This window comes from Pristiophorus japonicus, chromosome X, assembly GCF_044704955.1.
Source record: "Pristiophorus japonicus isolate sPriJap1 chromosome X, sPriJap1.hap1, whole genome shotgun sequence".
Taxonomy (NCBI): domain Eukaryota; kingdom Metazoa; phylum Chordata; class Chondrichthyes; family Pristiophoridae; genus Pristiophorus; species Pristiophorus japonicus.
The window spans coordinates 15,869,905-15,889,848 of record NC_092010.1 but is presented as its reverse complement, the minus strand read 5'-3'; the positions used below and the strand labels follow the sequence as shown (position 1 = coordinate 15,889,848).

Genomic DNA, 19,944 nt, shown 5'->3' with positions numbered 1-19,944 from the left:
GCCTGTATTAAATATAGGGACCAGTCCTGTTGAATATATAGGGACCAATCCTGTAGTATATATAGGGCCAGTCCTGTAGTATATATAGGACCCAGGCCTATATTAAATATAGGGCCCAGTCCTGTAGAATATATAGGGACAAGTCCTGTAGTATATATAGGGCCCAGTCCTGTAGTATATATAGGGCCCAGGACTGTAGTATATATAGGACCCAGGCCTGTATTAAATATAGGGCCCGGTCCTATAGAATATATAGGGACAAGTCCTGTAGAATATATAGGGACCAGTCCTGTAGAATATATAGGAACCAGCCCTGTAGTATATATAGGGCCCAGTCCTGTATTAAATATAGGGCCCAGTCCTGTAGAATATATAGGGACCAGTCCTGTAGTATATATAGGACGCAGGCCTGTATTAAAAATAGGGCCCAGTCCTGTAGAATATATAGGGACCAGTCCTGTAGTATATATAGGACCCAGGCCTGTATTAAATATAGGGCCCAGTCCTGTAGTATATATAGGGACCAGTCCTGTAGTATATATAGGGACCAGTCCTGTAGTATATATAGGGACCAATCCTGTAGAATATATAGTGACCAGCCCTGTAGTATATATAGGGCCCAGTCCTGTAGAATATATAGGGCCCAGTCCTGTAGAATATATAGGGACCAGTCCTGTAGTATATATAGGACCCAGTCCTGTAGTGTTGATAGGGACCAGTCCTGTAGTATATATAGGGACCAGTCTTGTAGAATGTATAGTGACCAGCCCTGTAGTATATATAGGGCCCAGTCCTGTAGAATATATAGGGCCCAGTTCTGTAGAATATATAGTGACCAGCCCTGTAGTATATATAGGGCCCAGCCCTGTAGTATATATAGGGTCCAGTCCTGTAGAATATATAGGGTCCAGTCCTGTAGAATATATAGGGCCCAGTCCTGTAGAATATATAGTGATCAGCCCTGTAGTATATATAGAGTCCAGCTCTGTAGAATATATAGGGACCAGCCCTGTAGTATATATAGGCTCCAGTCCTGTAGAATATATAGGGCCCAGTCCTGTAGAATATATAGTGACCAGCCCTGTAGTATATATATCGGGTCCAGTCCTGTAGAATATATAGGGACCAATCCAGTAGTATATAGGGCCCAGCCCTGTAGTACATATAGGGTCCAGTCCTGTAGTATATATAGGGACCAGTCCTGTATTATATATAGAATCCAGTCCTGCATTATATATAGGATCCTGTCCTGTAGTATATATAGTAGTATATATAGGGACAGACCTATATTATATATAGGGACCTGTCCTGCAGTGTATATATAGGGACCAGTCCTGCATAATGTATATAGGGACCGGTCTTGTAGTATGTATAGGGACCAGCCCTGTGGTGTATTATATATATAGGGACCCATCCTGGTATATATATGTATATATAAGGACCAGCCCTGCATTATATATAGGGGCCAGTCCTGTAGTTTATTTGAACATAAGAACATAAGAAATAGGAACAGGAGTAGGCCATACGGCCACTCGCGCCTGCTCTGCCATTCAATAAGATCATGGCCAATCTAATCATGGACTCAGCTCCACTTCCCCGCTTGCTCCCCATAACCCCTTCTCGTTTAAGAAACTGTCTATTTCTGTCTTAAATTTATTCAACGTCCCAGCTTCCACAGCTCTCTGAGGCAGCGAATTCCACAGATTTACAACCCTCTGAGAGAAGAAATTTCTCATCTCTGTTTTAAATGGGCAGCCCCTTATTCTAAGATCATGCCCCCTAGTTCTAGTCTCCCCCATCAGTGGAAGCATCCACCTTGTCAAGTCCCCTCATAATCTTATAAGTTTCGATAAGATCACCTGTCATTCTTCTAAATTCCAATGAGTAGAGGCCCAACCTACTCAACCTTTCCTCATAAGTCAACCCCCTCATCTCCGGAATCAACCTAGTGAACCTTCTCTGAACTGCCTCCAAAGCAAATATATCCTTTCGCAAATATGGAAACCAAAACTGCACGCAGTATTCCAGGTGTGGCCTCACCAATACCTTATATAGCAGTAGCAAGACTTCCCTGCTTGTATACTCCATCCCCTTTGCAATAAAGGCCAAGATACCATTGGCCTTCCTGATCACTTGCTGTACCTGCATACTATCCTTTTGCATTTCATGCACAAGTACCCCCAGGTCCTGCTGTACTGTGGCACTTTGCAATCTTTCTCCATTTAAATAATAACTTGCTCTTTGACTTTTTTCTGCCAAAGTGCATGATCTCACACTTTCCAATATTATACTCCAGTATATATAGGGACCAGTCCTGTAGTAAAAATATAGGGCCCTGTCCTGTAGTATATTTAGGGACCAGCCATGTAGTATATTTAGGGACCAGCCATGTAGTATATTTAGGGACCAGTCCTGCAATATATATATAGGGACCAGCCATTAGTATATTTAGGGACCAGCCCTGTAGTATATAAAGGGTCCAAGCCTGCAGTATATTTAGGGACCAGTCCTGTAGAATATAGAGGGACCAGTCCTGTAGTATATATGGGTCCCGTCATGTAGTATATAGGGACCAGTCATGTAGTGCATATAGATAGGGACCAGCCCTGTAGAGTATATATAGGGCCAGCCCTGTAGTATATATAGGGACCAGACCTGTAGAATATATAGGGACCAGTCCTGTAGTATATATAGGGACCAGTCCTGCAGTATATATATATATATATATATATAGAGAGAGAGAGAGACCAGCCCTGTAGTATATATAGGGACCCGTCCTGTAGAATATATAGGGACCAGTCATGTAGTGTATATATATATATATATAGAGAGAGAGAGAGAGAGACCAGCCCTGTAGTATCGATAGGGACCAGTCCTGTAGTGTTTATCGGGACCAGTCCTGTAGTATATATCGGGACCAGTCCTGTAGTATATACAGGGACCAGTCCTGTAGTGTTTATAGGGACCAGTCCTGTAGTATATACAGGGACCAGTCCTGTAGAATATATAGGGACCAGTCCTGTAGAATATATAGGGACCAGTCCTGTAGTATATATGTGTCCCGTCATGTAGTATATAGGGACTAGTCATGTAGTGCATATAGATAGGGACCAGCCCTGTAGAGTATATATAGGGCCAGCCCTGTAGTATATATAGGGACCAGTCCTGTAGAATATATAGGGACCAGTCCTGTAGTATATATAGGGACCAGTCCTGCAGTATATATATATATATAGAGAGAGAGACCAGCCCTGTAGTATTTATAGGGACCCGTCCTGTAGAATATATAGGGACCAGTCATGTAGTGTATATATATATATATATATATATATATATACAGAGAGAGAGAGAGAGAGAGAGACCAGCCCTGTAGTATCGATAGGGACCAGTCCTGTAGTGTTTATCGGGACCAGTCCTGTAGTATATATCGGGACCAGTCCTGTAGTATATACAGGGGCCAGTCCTGTAGTGTTTATAGGGACCAGTCCTGTAGTATATATAGGGACCAGTGCTGTAGAATATATAGGGACCAGTCCTGTAGAATATATAGGGACCAGCCCTGCAGTGTGTATATATATATAGAGAGAGAGAGAGAGACCAGCCCTGTAGTATATATAGGGACCAGTCCTGTAGTGTTTATAGGGACCAGTCCTGTAGTATATATAGGGACCAGCCCAGCAGAGTGTATATATATAGAGAGAGAGACCAGCCCTGTAGTATATATAGGGACCAGTCCTGTAGTGTTTATAGGGACCAGTCCTGTAGTATATATAGGGACCAGCCCAGCAGTGTGTATATATATAGAGAGAGAGACCAGCCCTGTAGTATATATAGGGACCAGTCCTGTAGTGTGTATAGGGACCAGTCCTGTGGTATATATAGGGACCAGCCCTGTAGTATATATATATAGAGAGAGAGAGAGACCAGCCCTGTAGTATCGATAGGGACCAGTCCTGTAGTGTTTATCGGGACCAGTCCTGTAGTATATATCGGGACCAGTCCTGTAGTATATACAGGGACCAGTCCTGTAGTGTTTATAGGGACCAGTCCTGTAGTATATATAGGGACCAGTGCTGTAGAATATATAGGGACCAGTCCTGTAGAATATATAGGGACCAGCCCTGCAGTGTGTATATATATATATATAGAGAGAGAGAGAGACCAGCCCTGTAGTATATATAGGGACCAGTCCTGTAGTGTTTATAGGGACCAGTCCTGTAGTATATATAGGGACCAGCCCAGCAGAGTGTATATATAGAGAGAGAGAGACCAGCCCTGTAGTATATATAGGGACCAGTCCTGTAGTGTTTATAGGGACCAGTCCTGTAGTATATATAGGGACCAGCCCAGCAGTGTGTATATATATAGAGAGAGAGAGACCAGCCCTGTAGTATATATAGGGACCAGTCCTGTAGTGTGTATAGGGACCAGTCCTGTGGTATATATAGGGACCAGCCCTGTAGTATATATATATATATAGAGAGAGAGAGACCAGCCCTGTAGTATATATAGGGACCAGTCCTGTAGTGTTTATAGGGACCAGTCCTGTGGTATATATAGGGACTAGTCCTGTAGTATATATAGGGACCAGTCCTGTAGTGTTTATAGGGACCAGTCCTGTAGTATATAGAGGGACCAGTCCTGTCGTATATATAGGGACCAGCCCTGCAGTATATATATAGAGAGAGAGACCAGCCCTGTAGTGTATATAGGGACAAGCCCTGTAGTATATATATATATAGAGAGAGAGACCAGCCCTGTAGTATATATAGGGAGCAGTCCTGTAGTGTTTATAGGGACCAGTCCTGTGGTATATACAGGGACTAGTCCTGTAGTATATATAGGGACCAACCCTGCAGTATATATATATATATATAGAGAGAGAGAGAGAGACCAGCCCTGTAGTAGATATAGGGACCAATCCTGTAGTGTTAAAAGGGACCAGTCCTGTAGTATATATAGGGACCAGTCCTGTAGTGTTTATAGGGACCAGCCCTGTAGTATATATAGGGACTAGTCCTGTAGTGTTTATAGGGACCAGTCCTGTAGTGTTTATAGGGACCAGTCCTGTAGAATATATAGGGACCAGCCCTGCAGTGTATATATATATATATATAGAGAGAGAGAAAGACCAGGCCTGTAGTATATATCGGGACCAGCCCTGTAGTATATATAGGGACCAGTCCTGTAGTGCTTATAGGGACCAGTCCTGTAGTGTTTATAGGGACCAGTCCTGTAGAATATATAGGGACCAGTCCTGTAGAATCTATAGGAACCAGCCCTGTAGTATATATAGGGCCCAGCCCTGCAGTATATATATATATATATATACAGAGAGAGAGAAATATATATATATATAGAGAGAGAGAAAGACCAGCCCTGTAGTATATATAGTGACCAGCCCTGTAGTATATATAGGGACCAGTCCTCTAGTGTTTATAGGGACCATACCTGTAGTGTTTATAGGGACCAGTCCTGTAGAATATATAGGGACCAGCCCTGCAGTGTATATATATGTAGAGAGAGAGACCAGTCCTGTAGAATATATAGGGACAAGCCCTGCAGTATATATATATATATATATAGCGAGAGAGAGAGAGAAAGACCAGCCCTGTAGTATATATAGGGACCAGTCCTGTAGTGTTTATAGGGACCAGTCCTGTAGTTTATACAGGGACCAGTCCTGTAGTATATATCGGGACCAGCCCTGTAGTATATATATATATGTATAGCGAGAGAGACCAGCCCTGTAGTATATATATATATGTATAGCGAGAGAGACCAGCCCTGTAGTATATATAGGGACCAGTCCTGTAGTGTTTATAGGGACCAGCCCTGCAGTATATGTATATATATAGAGAGAGAGAAAGACCAGCCCTGTAGTATATATCGGGACCAGCCCTGCAGTATATATAGGGACCAGTCCTGTAGCGTTTATAGGGACCAGTCCTGCAGTGTTTATAGGGACCAGTCCTGTAGAATATATAGGGACCAGCCCTGTAGTATATATATATATATATATATATAGAGAGAGAGAAAGACCAGCCCTGTAGTATATATAGGGACTAGTCCTGTAGTGTTTATATGGACCAGCCCTGTAGTTTATATAGAGACCAGTCCTGTGGTATATATAGGGGACCAGTCCTGTAGTATATATAGGGACCAGTCCTGTAGTATATATAAGGACCAGCCCTGTAGTTTATATAGAGACCAGTAATGTAGAATATATAGGGACCAGTCCTGTGGTATATATAGGGACCAGTCCTGTAGTATATATAGGGTCCAGTCATGTAGAATATATAGGGATCGGTCCTGTAGTTTAGATCGGGACCAGTCCTGTAGTTTATATAGAGACCAGTCATGTAGAATATATAGGGACCAGTCCTGTGGTATATATAAGGACCAGCCCTGTCGTTTATATAGGGACCAGTCCTGCGGTATATATAAGGACCAACCCTGTCGAATATATATAGGGACCAGCCCTGTAGAATATATAGGGACCAGCTTTGTATTAAATCTATAGGGACCAGCCCTGTAGTATATATAGGGACCAGTCCTGCGGTATATATAAGGACCAACCCTGTAGAATATATATAGGGACCAGCCCTGTAGAATATATAGGGACCAGCTTTGTATTAAATCTATAGGGGCCAGCCCTGTAGAGTATATATAGGAACCAGCCCTGTAGAATATATATAGGGACCAACCCTGTAGTATATATAGGGACCAGCCCTGTAGAATATAGGGACCAGCCCTGTAGTATATATAGGGACCAGCCCTGCAGAATGCACAGTAAAAGAACCAATCCTGTAGTATATCACATTATACCCTGGCCACAAAACTAGATTGTTGTGTACTGGATCACATTTTGTACTGGGTCATAATATGTACTGGATCACAGTGTATACTGGATCACACTGTGCATTGTTCACATTGTGTACTGGATCATAGCTTGCTCTGAGCCATGTTGTGAACTGGATCACACTGGGTACTGTGTCATTTTTGTATACTGGATCACACTTGAGTATTGGAGCATGTTGGGTATTGGATCCCACTGGGCACTGGTTCACATTGAGTACTCGATTATATTGGGTACTGGATGATATTGAGTGCTGAGTCATAGTGGTTATTGGATCACATTGTGTGGTTGCTTAACATTTTCAAGATAATGATCCAAGATTCAAACTTTAAAAACTGTTGTGATGTTTATGATTTACAGTTAATTGGAATGTATATTCTGCTAGAACACACGGTAAATGTTTCATGAAACTAGGTTCATCACACCATCATCCAGCAGATACTGGTCAGGGGCTATAACTATTTGTCTTTAAGAGCTGCACTTTAACGGCTAGCAATTACTGTTTTTTGCACTAATGTAGTTTTAACTGAGCATTACATAAGGTTTGTAAGGGTTATGAAGCACAATCTGGCTGAATTTTCTTCAATGCAAGCTCGCATGCGCTATCATGATCGCAAAATGCAGCATCCAATGAAAGCAGAGCATCAATAATCATGGCCAGCACCTTGTTTAAAGAAAAGAGAGGTTTGTATCATGCCTTATCACATCTTGCAGAAACATCTCAAAGCGCTAAAGAAGCAACGGATTACTTCTGGAGTGGTATGACTGTTGTTATGTTGGCAAATGCGGCAGCCAATTTGCAAACAGCAAATGAGATGAATGATCAGTTAACCTGTTTTTGGTGGTGTAGGTTGAGCGCTAAGCAGCCGCTTAAAGCATTGAAATTGCGCATGTCAGTCCAGTGCAGCTGTTTCCACAGCAATTTTCTTCGGACAATGGAATGTACCAGGCACAGGAAGTACCATTTTGACAACCAGGCGCTAAAGGCTTTAATAAAAGGAGTGAGCGAACATATACTGCATGGAGGACTGCTCCTCCTCAGAAACACCTGATTCAGCAGGTATGGCAAGAAATCGTGGAGCATGCAAATGCTATTTCCAGAGCAAGATGTCAGGAAGAAGATGGCAGATCTCAAGAAATCGGCTAAGGTAAGTCAATAATATTAATATGCACCTGCCATAAGCGGACATGCAAGAAAGTCAACCCTGGCAAACTTCTCAGCCTTTCCTGCTTCTCTATGAAAACTGGTATGAGGAGAGTAACCAGTGCAGCACTGCCGTGAGATACAAGGGCAATGAATGTTTATCATGAATGGGGATGTTTATGTATAAGAGAGATGCAGTTCTGAAGAAGTGCTTATGCAAATCTGTGTGCACAGCAAAAATTCCAAAAGGGGATTTCGACAATGACTGTTTGGAAGTGAACCTAGCAGGGTGATACCCATTTAATAAAAACATCTAGTATGTCACAGAAACTGTACAACTGCTTGACATTGTCAGTGCTCTGTGTACATTCAATATATCAATACTGTTCTTCTACTTGCAGGACAAGATGACCTTCAATCAGCGAGAACAGTGCTGCACTGGACCCTGCCAATACCAGCCCCCTACCCTATTCAAGAACGCCACTTTGGAAATAATATGCAGGGAGAGTATAGAGGGAGTGGGTGACGTCGAAGCTGAAAGCTTCCAACGAGTTCATGGCTAGTACTATAATATTCATGTTATATAATTTTGTCCTGTTGAATAACTGTCATCTGGCACATGCTCAACCTAAGTAACAGTGCAGATAATACCATGGAATGACAAATTATCTTCTCTTTTCACAGAAATGGAGAAACAGAGTGTAGCAACACCCAGTGTCTGCGAGAAATGCCGCAACTCACAGCACTCTGTATCACAATCACTATCACTGCCAAACGCCAACTACAGCTACACACCCTACAGGATGTAGATAGTGAGGTTCAGAAGGGGGTCTCAGGGTAAGTTACAGCTAATGGGTGAGGAGGAGAAAGTGGTGTTGGCTACAGAGGGCCAGGCATCTACTGATCAAAAGTGCAACATGGTTACTGGCCCTGCTGCACCGCCTAGGGATTTTGACCTCACAGGACTTTCTTACAAACAGACATTGCTGTCTGTCAGATCATCCACCTGAGTCACTTGTTTACATGGAATATTCACTGCAAGATCTTGAAAGGATTGTGGAGGAGTACACTACCTAAATCTATGCAGTCATGGATCAATGTTTCTCTGCACTGCAGTTATCCATGGAGTGTGTGGTGCATCTGCAGTGGAATCCCCAGGGTGCAGGTCATAGGCACAGTGGGGGCATCTCTCATGAATGTTCACATTATCGCTGTAGAGACCTTGGGCTCAAGTCTTAAAGAAGCTCTTTTTGCTAGCTTCAGCACACTTGGAGATTAGATACAGATGATCTTGATTAAAGATTCACAGACCTTATAGATGCCCAAAGTTCTGTTCTCACATCAGTGGACATGTTAAGGGAATGCCCAGTTGCAGGTAGTAATTAGAAAGCTCTTATGATGATCCAGGCCATCAAGCATCCCTACACGAGTGTCAGTAGATTTACCAGAAAGTAGATATGAACAGGCAGCTAGAACAGCCAAAGACATGACTGAGGCATAGGCAAAGGTTATTGGATTCCATACCACATGGAGGTCTCGTGCTACTACAATTCCAAAAGCCTGACAATGGAACCCAACAGCCGGACAACACGTTTACTCCTTCCGAGAGGGAATCACTAAGGCAGAGACGAGGTAGGCCAAGTGTTGTACCCCACAACAAACCACGGGCACAAAGGGGAAGCACTGGCAATATTCACTGAACACATAATGGTTGGAATAAAAATACTGGATTTGATTTGTACATTGTTCTGTGTGTTTATTTGTCTTTGGTTAGAATAAAATAGGATCCAGGTGGGAATAGATGAAATCTGAGGAACTGCAGAGGAAAGTGCAACTGCAGCTGGTTTAGGGATATGTCATTTATATATGTGGATGGCAGTTTTATTACATGGGACAGCACTGGCACTCACTGGAAGACACGTTGGATTGGTGCCTGTGCACCAGGCCTCCCTGCTGCACTGCTGGTTCTGCAGCTATTTCTTTGTTCTTCCTCTCAAACTTATGGTTTGCCGCAGCTTTGGCATTCTGTTCTTCCTCCATGGTGAGATGTCTTTGCAGAGAAAGAAAGAAAACCATTGCATTTATATCGCTCCTCTCAGATGTCCCTAAGTGTTTCATTGCCAATAAATTGTTTGGAAAGTGCAGTTACTGTTGTTCTGTAAGCAAATGCAGCAGCTAATTTTGCGCACAGCAAGATCACATAAATGGCAAATGAGATATATGACCAGTTAATCTGCTTTTGGTGGTGTTGGTTGAGGCATGAATATTGGCCAGAACACCAGGAGAACTCCCTGCTTTTCTTTGAATCGTGCCATCGATCGTCTACATCCACCTGAACAGACAGCACTCCCTCATTACTGTACTGAAGTGTTAGTTAAGACCATGTGCTCCAAATCCTGGAGTGGTACTTGAATCTATGACCTTCTGATTCAGAGAATGGAATGCTACCAACTGAGCCAAGCTGGCAGAGCAAAGTTATTTAGCAGTTTATGGTGATTCATGAGGCCCTGGGGGGGCTGTATTGTAAGGTATCACCTGATCAGCCAAGAAGACATCTGAAACACTGCTTTAAGACCGCAGTGCTATGTTCTATAATTTTCCTGGTTGGAGCAGGACCCTCGTTGTACGTGTGGCTCTGCTGCTGTCTGTAGTTGGTGCATGGATGTCATGAACCCTGGCTGCAGAGAGTACTCTTGGTCTCCCAAGAGCCATTCTTCCACTCCTCTCTCCCCTTCAAGTAAAGATGGCACAGATGACTTAAAGTGAAGGCATCATGAGAGTTCCCTGCACCACTTTGTGCTGGGGGTTGCACACCAGTTGGACTCTGATAGACCAAAATCCCTTTCCTTTCATGTAGCATTGTGTATGAGGACCTAAATAGTATTATGGGTGCAATCAGTGATCCCTGGACTTTAGGTAGTACAGCAGACCTGGAGAATTCTGCTGCCTCGTCACATTATTGTTGTTGGACCACAGCCAAAATAATGATGTGATTGACCCTGCTAAATAATGCACCTGTCACCCCCTTGATACATCTATGGTTAGCGAACTGGCTGATGCTGCAGATGTCCATAGTCCTAGCCAAGAAGGACCAGAACACACAAAAGTTGAAAACCTTGGACACTTTAGTCATTGTCAGTGCCAGATGGATATTTGCCTGTGTCCAGAAGTCCTCATTGAGGAGATGGCACTGCTCTGTCACCGCATCCAATGCCACCATTCCTCAATCATTCCCAGATCATTGTGCCAATGTGTTGTGTACCAGTGCAACTTCACTGTCCTCCTTGTGAGCGATCTTACATCCCAGACTGTTATTTATGTTCTTGTTGAATACAAGTGATGTGCTGATTCCAACATATATGCTGTACAAAACAGCTGCAGTTGTAGCTCTCTTCTGTAGCACCTCAGTAAAGTGGAGCAGGGGGTGGGAACACACTGTATGTGTGAAGTGGGCAGCTTGAAAAATGATGTGAGTAGAACTTAAGGACCAACTTTGTGGGATTGAACCAGCCCTACACATGGATTCAGCGCTGTAACACTGAGCAACCACTTCATCCCAGCAAGAAAGACATGATAATGTTGTACCCCCACACTCCTGTAATTACCAACACCTAACGCACCACCAGGAGCAGGGGTGTTAACAGTGACACCAACAGTCATTTCCAGCTTTAAGCTATTTGAAAGAACTGGTGCCTCGAATACATTCTGATATGTAACCTCCATTTTGCTTTTCTTTCCAGGGTGAGCCTGGCAAACAAGGAGCTCCTGGTTCTGCTGGTGACAGAGGCCCCCCTGGCCCAGTTGGCCCACCTGGTCTTACTGGTCCATCTGGTGAACCTGGACGTGAGGTATGTAAATATTTATATCATGATTCTATAAATGTGTTATTTTTTTCTTGTGTTCTATTGTGAGTCTGACTGCTCTGTATCTCCTGACAGGGCAACCCTGGTGCTGATGGTCCTCCCGGTCGTGATGGTGCAACTGGTGTAAAGGTAAGATAAATAAATTATACATTAACACTGAAGGGACTTAATGAGTTTTTTTACACTGGGGTCTTGCTTGAAATAAATTCAAAGACCTAAATATAAAAATGTTCATAAACCCATTTCACTGAGGATCAGGAACAACACAGTTAGTTACAAAATAAAGCACCCTCTGCCCCAGTAACCTGCCTGAGTCCCAATCTCAGAAGTGCACCCACCCATGGACCCGAGTAAGATTAGAGCCAAATTGGGAGCATTTTGCACTGTGAACCCATGTTCGATAGATACTGGATTGGCATTGGTCTCTGCTTCAATCACCACAGTTAATGATTGAAGCAGAGACCATGTCAACATTTAAGAATAGGTTAGAGAGGTGGTTAAAGAGAAGGGGAATAGAGGGATAGTGGAACATGGCTGGCACATGGGATTAGGACTACTGATCTTGTGGAGGATAAACACCAACACAGATTGGTTAGACCAAATAGCCATATTATAATTTCTAAATAATTCTAAGAGACTGATGAACTCATACAATATTACAGTCTGCAGAAAGTGAAGCCTTTCATCACATCAGTCTGAGCTCGATTTGAATCAAGGGCCCGGGACAAATGGCAACAACTAGCCCATTGCACTGGCTAGTTAAATGCTTAAATATCTAACCATTGAACATCAGCAATCATGATGCCTCATCTTTGCTCCCTCCAACTAAAGAACATCAAGACCTCCTGTATGTGTCTGAATATGTATTAAAATGTGTGAATTTGCTAGGTTAACCGCGACCATCAGGATTCCAGTTCTCCAACATTGCAATTTGCAGCAAAAACGGTCTTTAAAAGAAAACATTGATTATACAGTGGCTAAAAGCTATCCAAACAGATTAAGTGGACAATATAATGGATTAACTAGTAACAGATAAATAAATGGTTTTGTTCATTGATTAATTAAAAGTTTGGTAAGCATTGCCAAAATTATTCAGAAGAACAATGTTGAATCTTTTTCATGTTGTTTATATTGTGCTCCAGTTCATTGACTTAATTTTGTCATAATATCTGCTGAGTTTACTTTTACAAATGTGCATGGGTAATGACAGTGTCAGACCAAGGGAAAGGGACACAAACAGAGAACGCTTTTATGTGCCATGGGGATGTCAACATTGGCAAGGTGGGGAGGGACTCCATTATGGCCAGTGCAGGATTGATAAAGTTAGAGAGGAAAGTCAATGTGCTAATACCAGTCACAAAAAAAGAGGCTCCTTGTACCTCAATCATTAACTATGCCAGGCAGATAGGATCATGTACCCAGATATTACCAGCACCAGTGAGAGAAGGGGCTCCATATACACGGATATTACCAGTGCCACAGAGGGACAGGCATGTACCCAATTATTACCAGTGCCACAGAGGGATGGGCATGTACCCAATTATTACCAGTGCCACAGAGGGATGGGCATGTACCCAATTATTACCAGTGTCACAGAAGGATGGAAATGTACCCAATTATTACCACTGTCACAGAGGGATGGGCATGTACCCAATTATTACCAGTGTCACAGTGCGATGGGAATGTACCCAATTATTACCAGTGTCACAGTGGGATGGCCATGTATCCAATTATTACCAGTGCCACAGAGGGATGGCCATGTATCCAATTATTACCAGTGCCACAGAGGGATGGCCATGTATCCAATTATTACCAGTGCCACAGAGGGCTGGGCATGTACCCAATTATTACCAGTGCCACAGAGGGCTGGGCATGTATCCAATTATTACCAGTGCCACAGAGGGATGAGCATGAGCCCAATTATTACCAATGCCACAGAGGGATGGCCATGTATCCAATTATTACTAGTGCCACAGAGGGCTGGGCATGTACCCAATTATTACCAGTGCCACAGAGGGATGAGCATGAGCCCAATTATTACCAGTGCCACAGAGGGATGAGCCTGTGCCCAAGTATTACCGGTGCCACAGAGGGCTGGGCATGTACCCAATTATTACCAGTGCCACAGAGGGATGAGCATGAGCCCAATTATTACCAGTGCCACAGAGGGATGAGCCTGTGCCCAAGTATTACCGGTGCCACAGAGGGCTGGGCATGTACCCAATTATTACCAATGCCACAGAGGGCTGGGCATGTACCCAATTATTACCAGTGCCACAGAGGGATGAGCATGAGCCCAATTATTACCAGTGCCACAGAGGGATGAGCCTGTGCCCAAGTATTACCGGTGCCACAGAGGGCTGGGCATGTACCCAATTATTACCAATGCCACAGAGGGCTGGGCAAGTACCCAATTATTACCAGCGCCACAGAGGGCTAGGCATGTACCCAGTTATTACCAGTGGCACAGAGGGATGAGCATGTGCCCAAATATTACCAGTGCCACAGAGGGCTGGTCATGTACACCATTATTACCAGTGCCACATAGGGATGGGCATGTACCCAGTCATTACCAGTGGCACAGAGAGATGAGCATGTATCCAATTATTACCAATGCCACAGAGGGCTGGGCATGTATCCAATTATTACCAATGTCACAGAGGGCTGGGTATGTATCCAATTATTACCAGTGCCACAGAGGGATGGCCATGTACCCAATTATTATCAGTGCCACAGAGGGATGAGCCTGTGCCCAAGTATTACCGGTGCCACAGAGGGCTGGGCATGTACCCAATTATTAATAATGCCACAGAGGGCTGGGCAAGTACCCAATTATTACCAGCGCCACAGAGGGCTAGGCATGTACCCAGTTATTACCAGTGGCACAGGGGGATGAGCATGTGCGTAATTATTACCAGTGCCACAGAGGGCTGGTCATGTACACCATTATTACCAGTGCCACAGTGGAATGGGCATGTGCCCAAATATTACCAGTGCCACAGAGGGATGGGCATGTACCCAATTACCAGTGCCACAGAGGGATGGGCATGTACTCAGTTATTACCAGTGGCACAGAGGGATGAGCATGTATCCAATTATTACCAATGCCACAGAGGGCTGGGCATGTATCCAATTATTACCAATGCCACAGAGGGCTGGGCATGTATCCAATTATTACCAATGCCACAGAGGGCTGGGCATGTATCCAATTATTACCAATGCCACAGAGGGCTGGGCATGTATCCAATTATTACCAGTCCCACAGAGGGATGAGCATGTGCCCAATTATTACCAGTGTCACAGAGGGATGGGCATGTATCCAATTATTACCAGTGCCACAGAGGGTTGGGCATGTATCCAATTATTACCAGTGCCACAGAGGGAGGAGCATGTACCCAATTATTACCAGTGCCACAGAGGGATGGGCATGTACCCAGTTATTACCGGTGCCACAGAGGGATGGGCACGTGCCCAGTTATTATCAGTGGCACAGAGGGATGGGCATGTACCCAATTATTACCAGTGGCACAGAGGGATGGGCATGCACCCAATTATTATCAGTGCCACAGAGGGATGGGCATGTATCCAATTATTATCAGTGCCACAGAGGGATGGCCATGTACCTAATTATTACCAGTGACACAGAGGAATGGGCATGTACCAATTTATTACCAGTGTCACAGTGGGATGGGAATGTACCCAATTTTTACCAGTGTCACAGTGGGATGGGAATGTACCCAATTATTACCAGTGCCACAGAGGGCTGGGCATGTACCTAATTATTATCGGTGCCACAGAGGGATGAGCAAGAGCCCAATTATTACCAGTGCCACAGAGGGTTGGGCATGCACCCAATTATTACCAATGCCACAGAGGGCTGGGCCTGAGCCCAATTATTACCAATGCCACAGAGGGCTGGGCATGTATCCAATTATTACCAATGCCACAGAGGGATGGGCATGACCCAATTATTACCAGTGCCACAGAGGGATGAGCATGAGCCCAATTATTACCAGTGCCACAGAGGGATGAACATGAGCCCAATTATTACCAGTGCCACAGAGGGATGAGCCTGTGCCCAATTAGTACCAGTGCCACAGAGGGATGGGCATGTACCCAATTATTACCAATGCCACAGAGGGCTGGTCATGTACACCATTATTACCAGTGCCACAGTGGAATGGGCATGTGCCCAAATATTACCAGTGCCACAGAGGGCTGGGCATGTATCCAATTATTACCAGTGCCACAGAGGGATGGCCATGTACCCAATGATTACCAGTGCCAGAGAGGGATGGGCATGAGCCCAATTATTACCAGTGCCACAGAGGGATGAACCTGTGCCCAATTATTACCGGTGCCACAGAGGGCTGGGCATGTACCAAATTATTACCAGTGCCACAGAGGGATGAGCATGAGCCCAATTATTACCAATGCCACAGAGGGCTGTGCATGTACCCAATTATTACCAGCGCCACAGAGGGCTAGGCATGTACCCAGTTATTACCAGTGGCACAGAGGGATGAGCATGCGCGTAATTATTACCAGTGCCACAGAGGGCTGGTCATGTGCCCAAATATTACCAGTGCCACAGAGGGATGGGCATGTACCCAATTACCAGTGTCACAGAGGGATGAGCCTGTGCCCAATTATTACCAGTGCCACAGAGGGATGAGCATGTACCCAATTATTACCAGTGCCACAGAGGGATGAGCCTGTGCCCAATTATTACCAGTGTCACAGAGGGATGGGCATGTACCCAATTATTACCAGTGCCACAGAGGAATGGGCATGTACCCAATTATTACCAGTGCCACAGAGGGATGAGCATGCGCGTAATTATTACCAGTGCCACAGAGGGATGGGCATGTACCAGTTATTACCAGTGGCACAGAGGGATGAGCATGTATCCAATTATTACCAGTGGCACAGAGGGATGAGCATGTACCCAATTATTACCAGTGCCACAGAGGGATGAGCATGCGCGTAATTATTACCAGTGCCACAGAGGGATGAGCATGTATCCAATTATTACCAGTGCCACAGAGGGATGAGCATGTACCCAGTTATTACCAGTGTTACAGAGGGATGGGCACGTGCCCAGTTATTACCAGTGCCACAGAGGGATGGGCATGTGCCCAGTTATTACCAGTGGCACAGAGGGATGGGCATGTACCCACTTATTATCAGTGCCACAGAGGGATGGGCATGTACCCACTTATTATCAGTGCCACAGAGGGATGGCCATGTACCCAATTATTACCAGTGACACAGAGGGATGGGCATGTATCCAATTATTATCAGTGCCACAAAGGGATGGGCATGTACCCAATTATTACCAGTGTCACAGTGGGATGGGAATGTACCCAATTATTACCAGTGTCACAGTGGGATGGGAATGTACCCAATTATTACCAGTGCCACAGAGGGATGGCCATGTACCCAATTATTACCAGTGCCACAGAGGGATAAGCCTGTGCCCAATTATTACCAGTGCCACAGAGGGCTGGGCATGTACCCACTTATTATCAGTGCCACAGAGGGATGAGCATGAGCCTAATTATTACCAATGCCACAGAGGGCTGGGCATGAGCCCAATTATTACCAATGCCACAGAGGGCTGGGCATGTACCCAATTATTACCAATGCCACAGAGGGCTGGGCATGAGCCCAATTATTACCAGTGCCACAGAGGGATGAACATGTACCCAAATATTACCAGTGCCACAGAGGGATGAGCATGAGCCCCATTATTACCAGTGCCACAGAGGGATGAACATGAGCCCAATTATTACCAGTGCCACAGAGGGATGAGCCTGTGCCCAATTAGTACCAGTGCCACAGAGGGATGGGCATGTACCCAATTATTACCAATGCCACAGAGGGCTGGTCATGTACACCATTATTACCAGTGCCACAGTGGAATGGGCATGTGCCCAAATATTACCAGTGCCACAGAGGGCTGGGCATGTACCCAGTTATCACCAGTGGCACAGAGGGACGAGCATGCGCGTAATTATTACCAGTGCTACAGAGGGATGGGCATGGACCCAATTATTACCAGCGCCACAGAGGGCTGGGCATGTACCCAATTATTACCAGTGCCACAGAGGGATGAGCCTATGCCCAATTATTACCAGTGCCACAGAGGGCTGGGCATGTACCCAATTATTATCAGTGCCACAGAGGGATGAGCATGAGCCCAATTATTACCAGTGCCACAGAGGGTTGGGCATGTACCCAATTATTACCAATGCCACAGAAGGCTGGGCATGAGCCCAATTATTACCAATGCCACAGAGGGCTGGGCATGTACTCAATTATTACCAATGCTACAGAGGGCTGGGCATGAGCCCAATTATTACCAGCGCCACAGAGGGCTGGGCATGTATCCAATTATTACCAATGCCACAGAGGGATGGGCATGAGCCCAATTATTACCAGTGCCACAGAGGGATGAACATGAGCCCAATTATTACCAGCGCCACAGAGGGATGAGCCTGTGCCCAATTAGTACCAGTGCCACAGAGGGATGGGCATGTACCCAATTATTACCAATGCCACAGAGGGCTGGTCATGTACACCATTATTACCAGTGCCACAGTGGAATGGGCATGTGTCCAAATATTACCAGTGCCACAGAGGGCTGGGCATGTACCCAGTTATTACCAGTGGCACAGAGGGACGAGCATGCGCGTAATTATTACCAGTGCCAGAGAGGGATGGGCATGTACCCAATTATTACCAGCACCACAGAGGGCTGGGCATGTACCCAATTATTACCAGTGGCACAGAGGGACGAGCATGCGCGTAATTATTACCAGTGCCACAGAGGGATGGGCATGTACCCAATTATTACCAGCGCCACAGAGGGCTGGGCATGTACCCAATTATTACCAGTGGCACAGAGGGATGGGCATGTATCCAATTATTACCAGTGCCACAGAGGGCTGGGCACGTGCCCAGTTATTATCAGTGCCACAGAGGGATGGGCACGTGCCCAGTTATTACCAGTGGCACAGAGGGATGGGCATGTACCCAATTATTACCAGTGGCACAGAGGGATGGGCATGTACCCAATTATTACCAGTGGCACAGAGGGATGGGCATGTACCCAATTATTACCAGTGGCACAGAGGGATGGGCATGTACCCAATTATTACCAGTGGCACAGAGGGTGGGCACGTGCCCAGTTATTACCAGTGCCACAGAGGGATGGGCATGTACCCAATTATTACCAGTGGCACAGAGGGATGGGCATGTACCCAATTATTACCAGTGGCACAGAGGGTGGGCATGTACCCAATTATTACCAGTGGCACAGAGGGTGGGCATGTGCCCAGTTATTACCAATGCCACAGAGGGCTGGGCATGTACCCAATTATTACCAGTGCCACAGAGGGATGGGCATGTGCCCAGTTATTACCAATGCCACAGAGGGATGGTCATGTACACAATTATTACCAATGCCACAGAGGGATGGGCATGTGCCCAGTTATTACCAATGCCACAGAGGGATGGTCATGTACCCAATTATTACCAGTGTCACAGTGCGATGGGAATGTACCCAATTATTACCAGTGTCACAGAGGGATGAGCATGTACCCAATTATTACCAGTGCCACAGAGGGATGGGCATGTACCCAATTATTACCAGTGGCACAGAGGGATGGGCATGTACCCAATTATTACCAGTGGCACAGAGGGCTGGGCATGTACCCAATTATTACCAGTGGCACAGAGGGATGGGCATGTGCCCAGTTATTACCAATGCCACAGAGGGATGGTCATGTACCCAATTATTACCAATGCCACAGAGGGATGAGTCTGTGCCCAGTTATTACCAGTGCCACAGTGGGATGGACTTGTACTCAAACATTAACTGTTGCAGTTGGTTGCTCCACATGCTGCAGACACTGGCAGTGCCAGGCAGGATCAAGGTTCATACACTGAGGAATCCTGCACGGAGCTGCCATGGTTACCCAAATGGTGGAGCATGCTGACTGGACTCAATGGTTTCCTCCTCTTTCTATGTAGCTATATGTATGTGAAACAGTATTTTATTTATAAAGGATGTT

At 45.1% G+C, this 19,944-nt stretch overlaps 1 protein-coding gene across 1 annotated transcript in view; it reads left to right on the top strand.

Annotated features, from left to right (window-relative positions):
- col2a1a (collagen, type II, alpha 1a) overlaps window positions 1-19,944 on the top strand; it is a 98,251-nt gene that overhangs the window by 65,613 nt on the left and 12,694 nt on the right. The window contains exons 43-44 of the mRNA XM_070869409.1: window positions 11,744-11,851; window positions 11,942-11,995. Coding sequence (XP_070725510.1) covers window positions 11,744-11,851; window positions 11,942-11,995 — 162 coding nt within the window. The remainder of the gene's footprint in view (window positions 1-11,743; window positions 11,852-11,941; window positions 11,996-19,944) is intronic.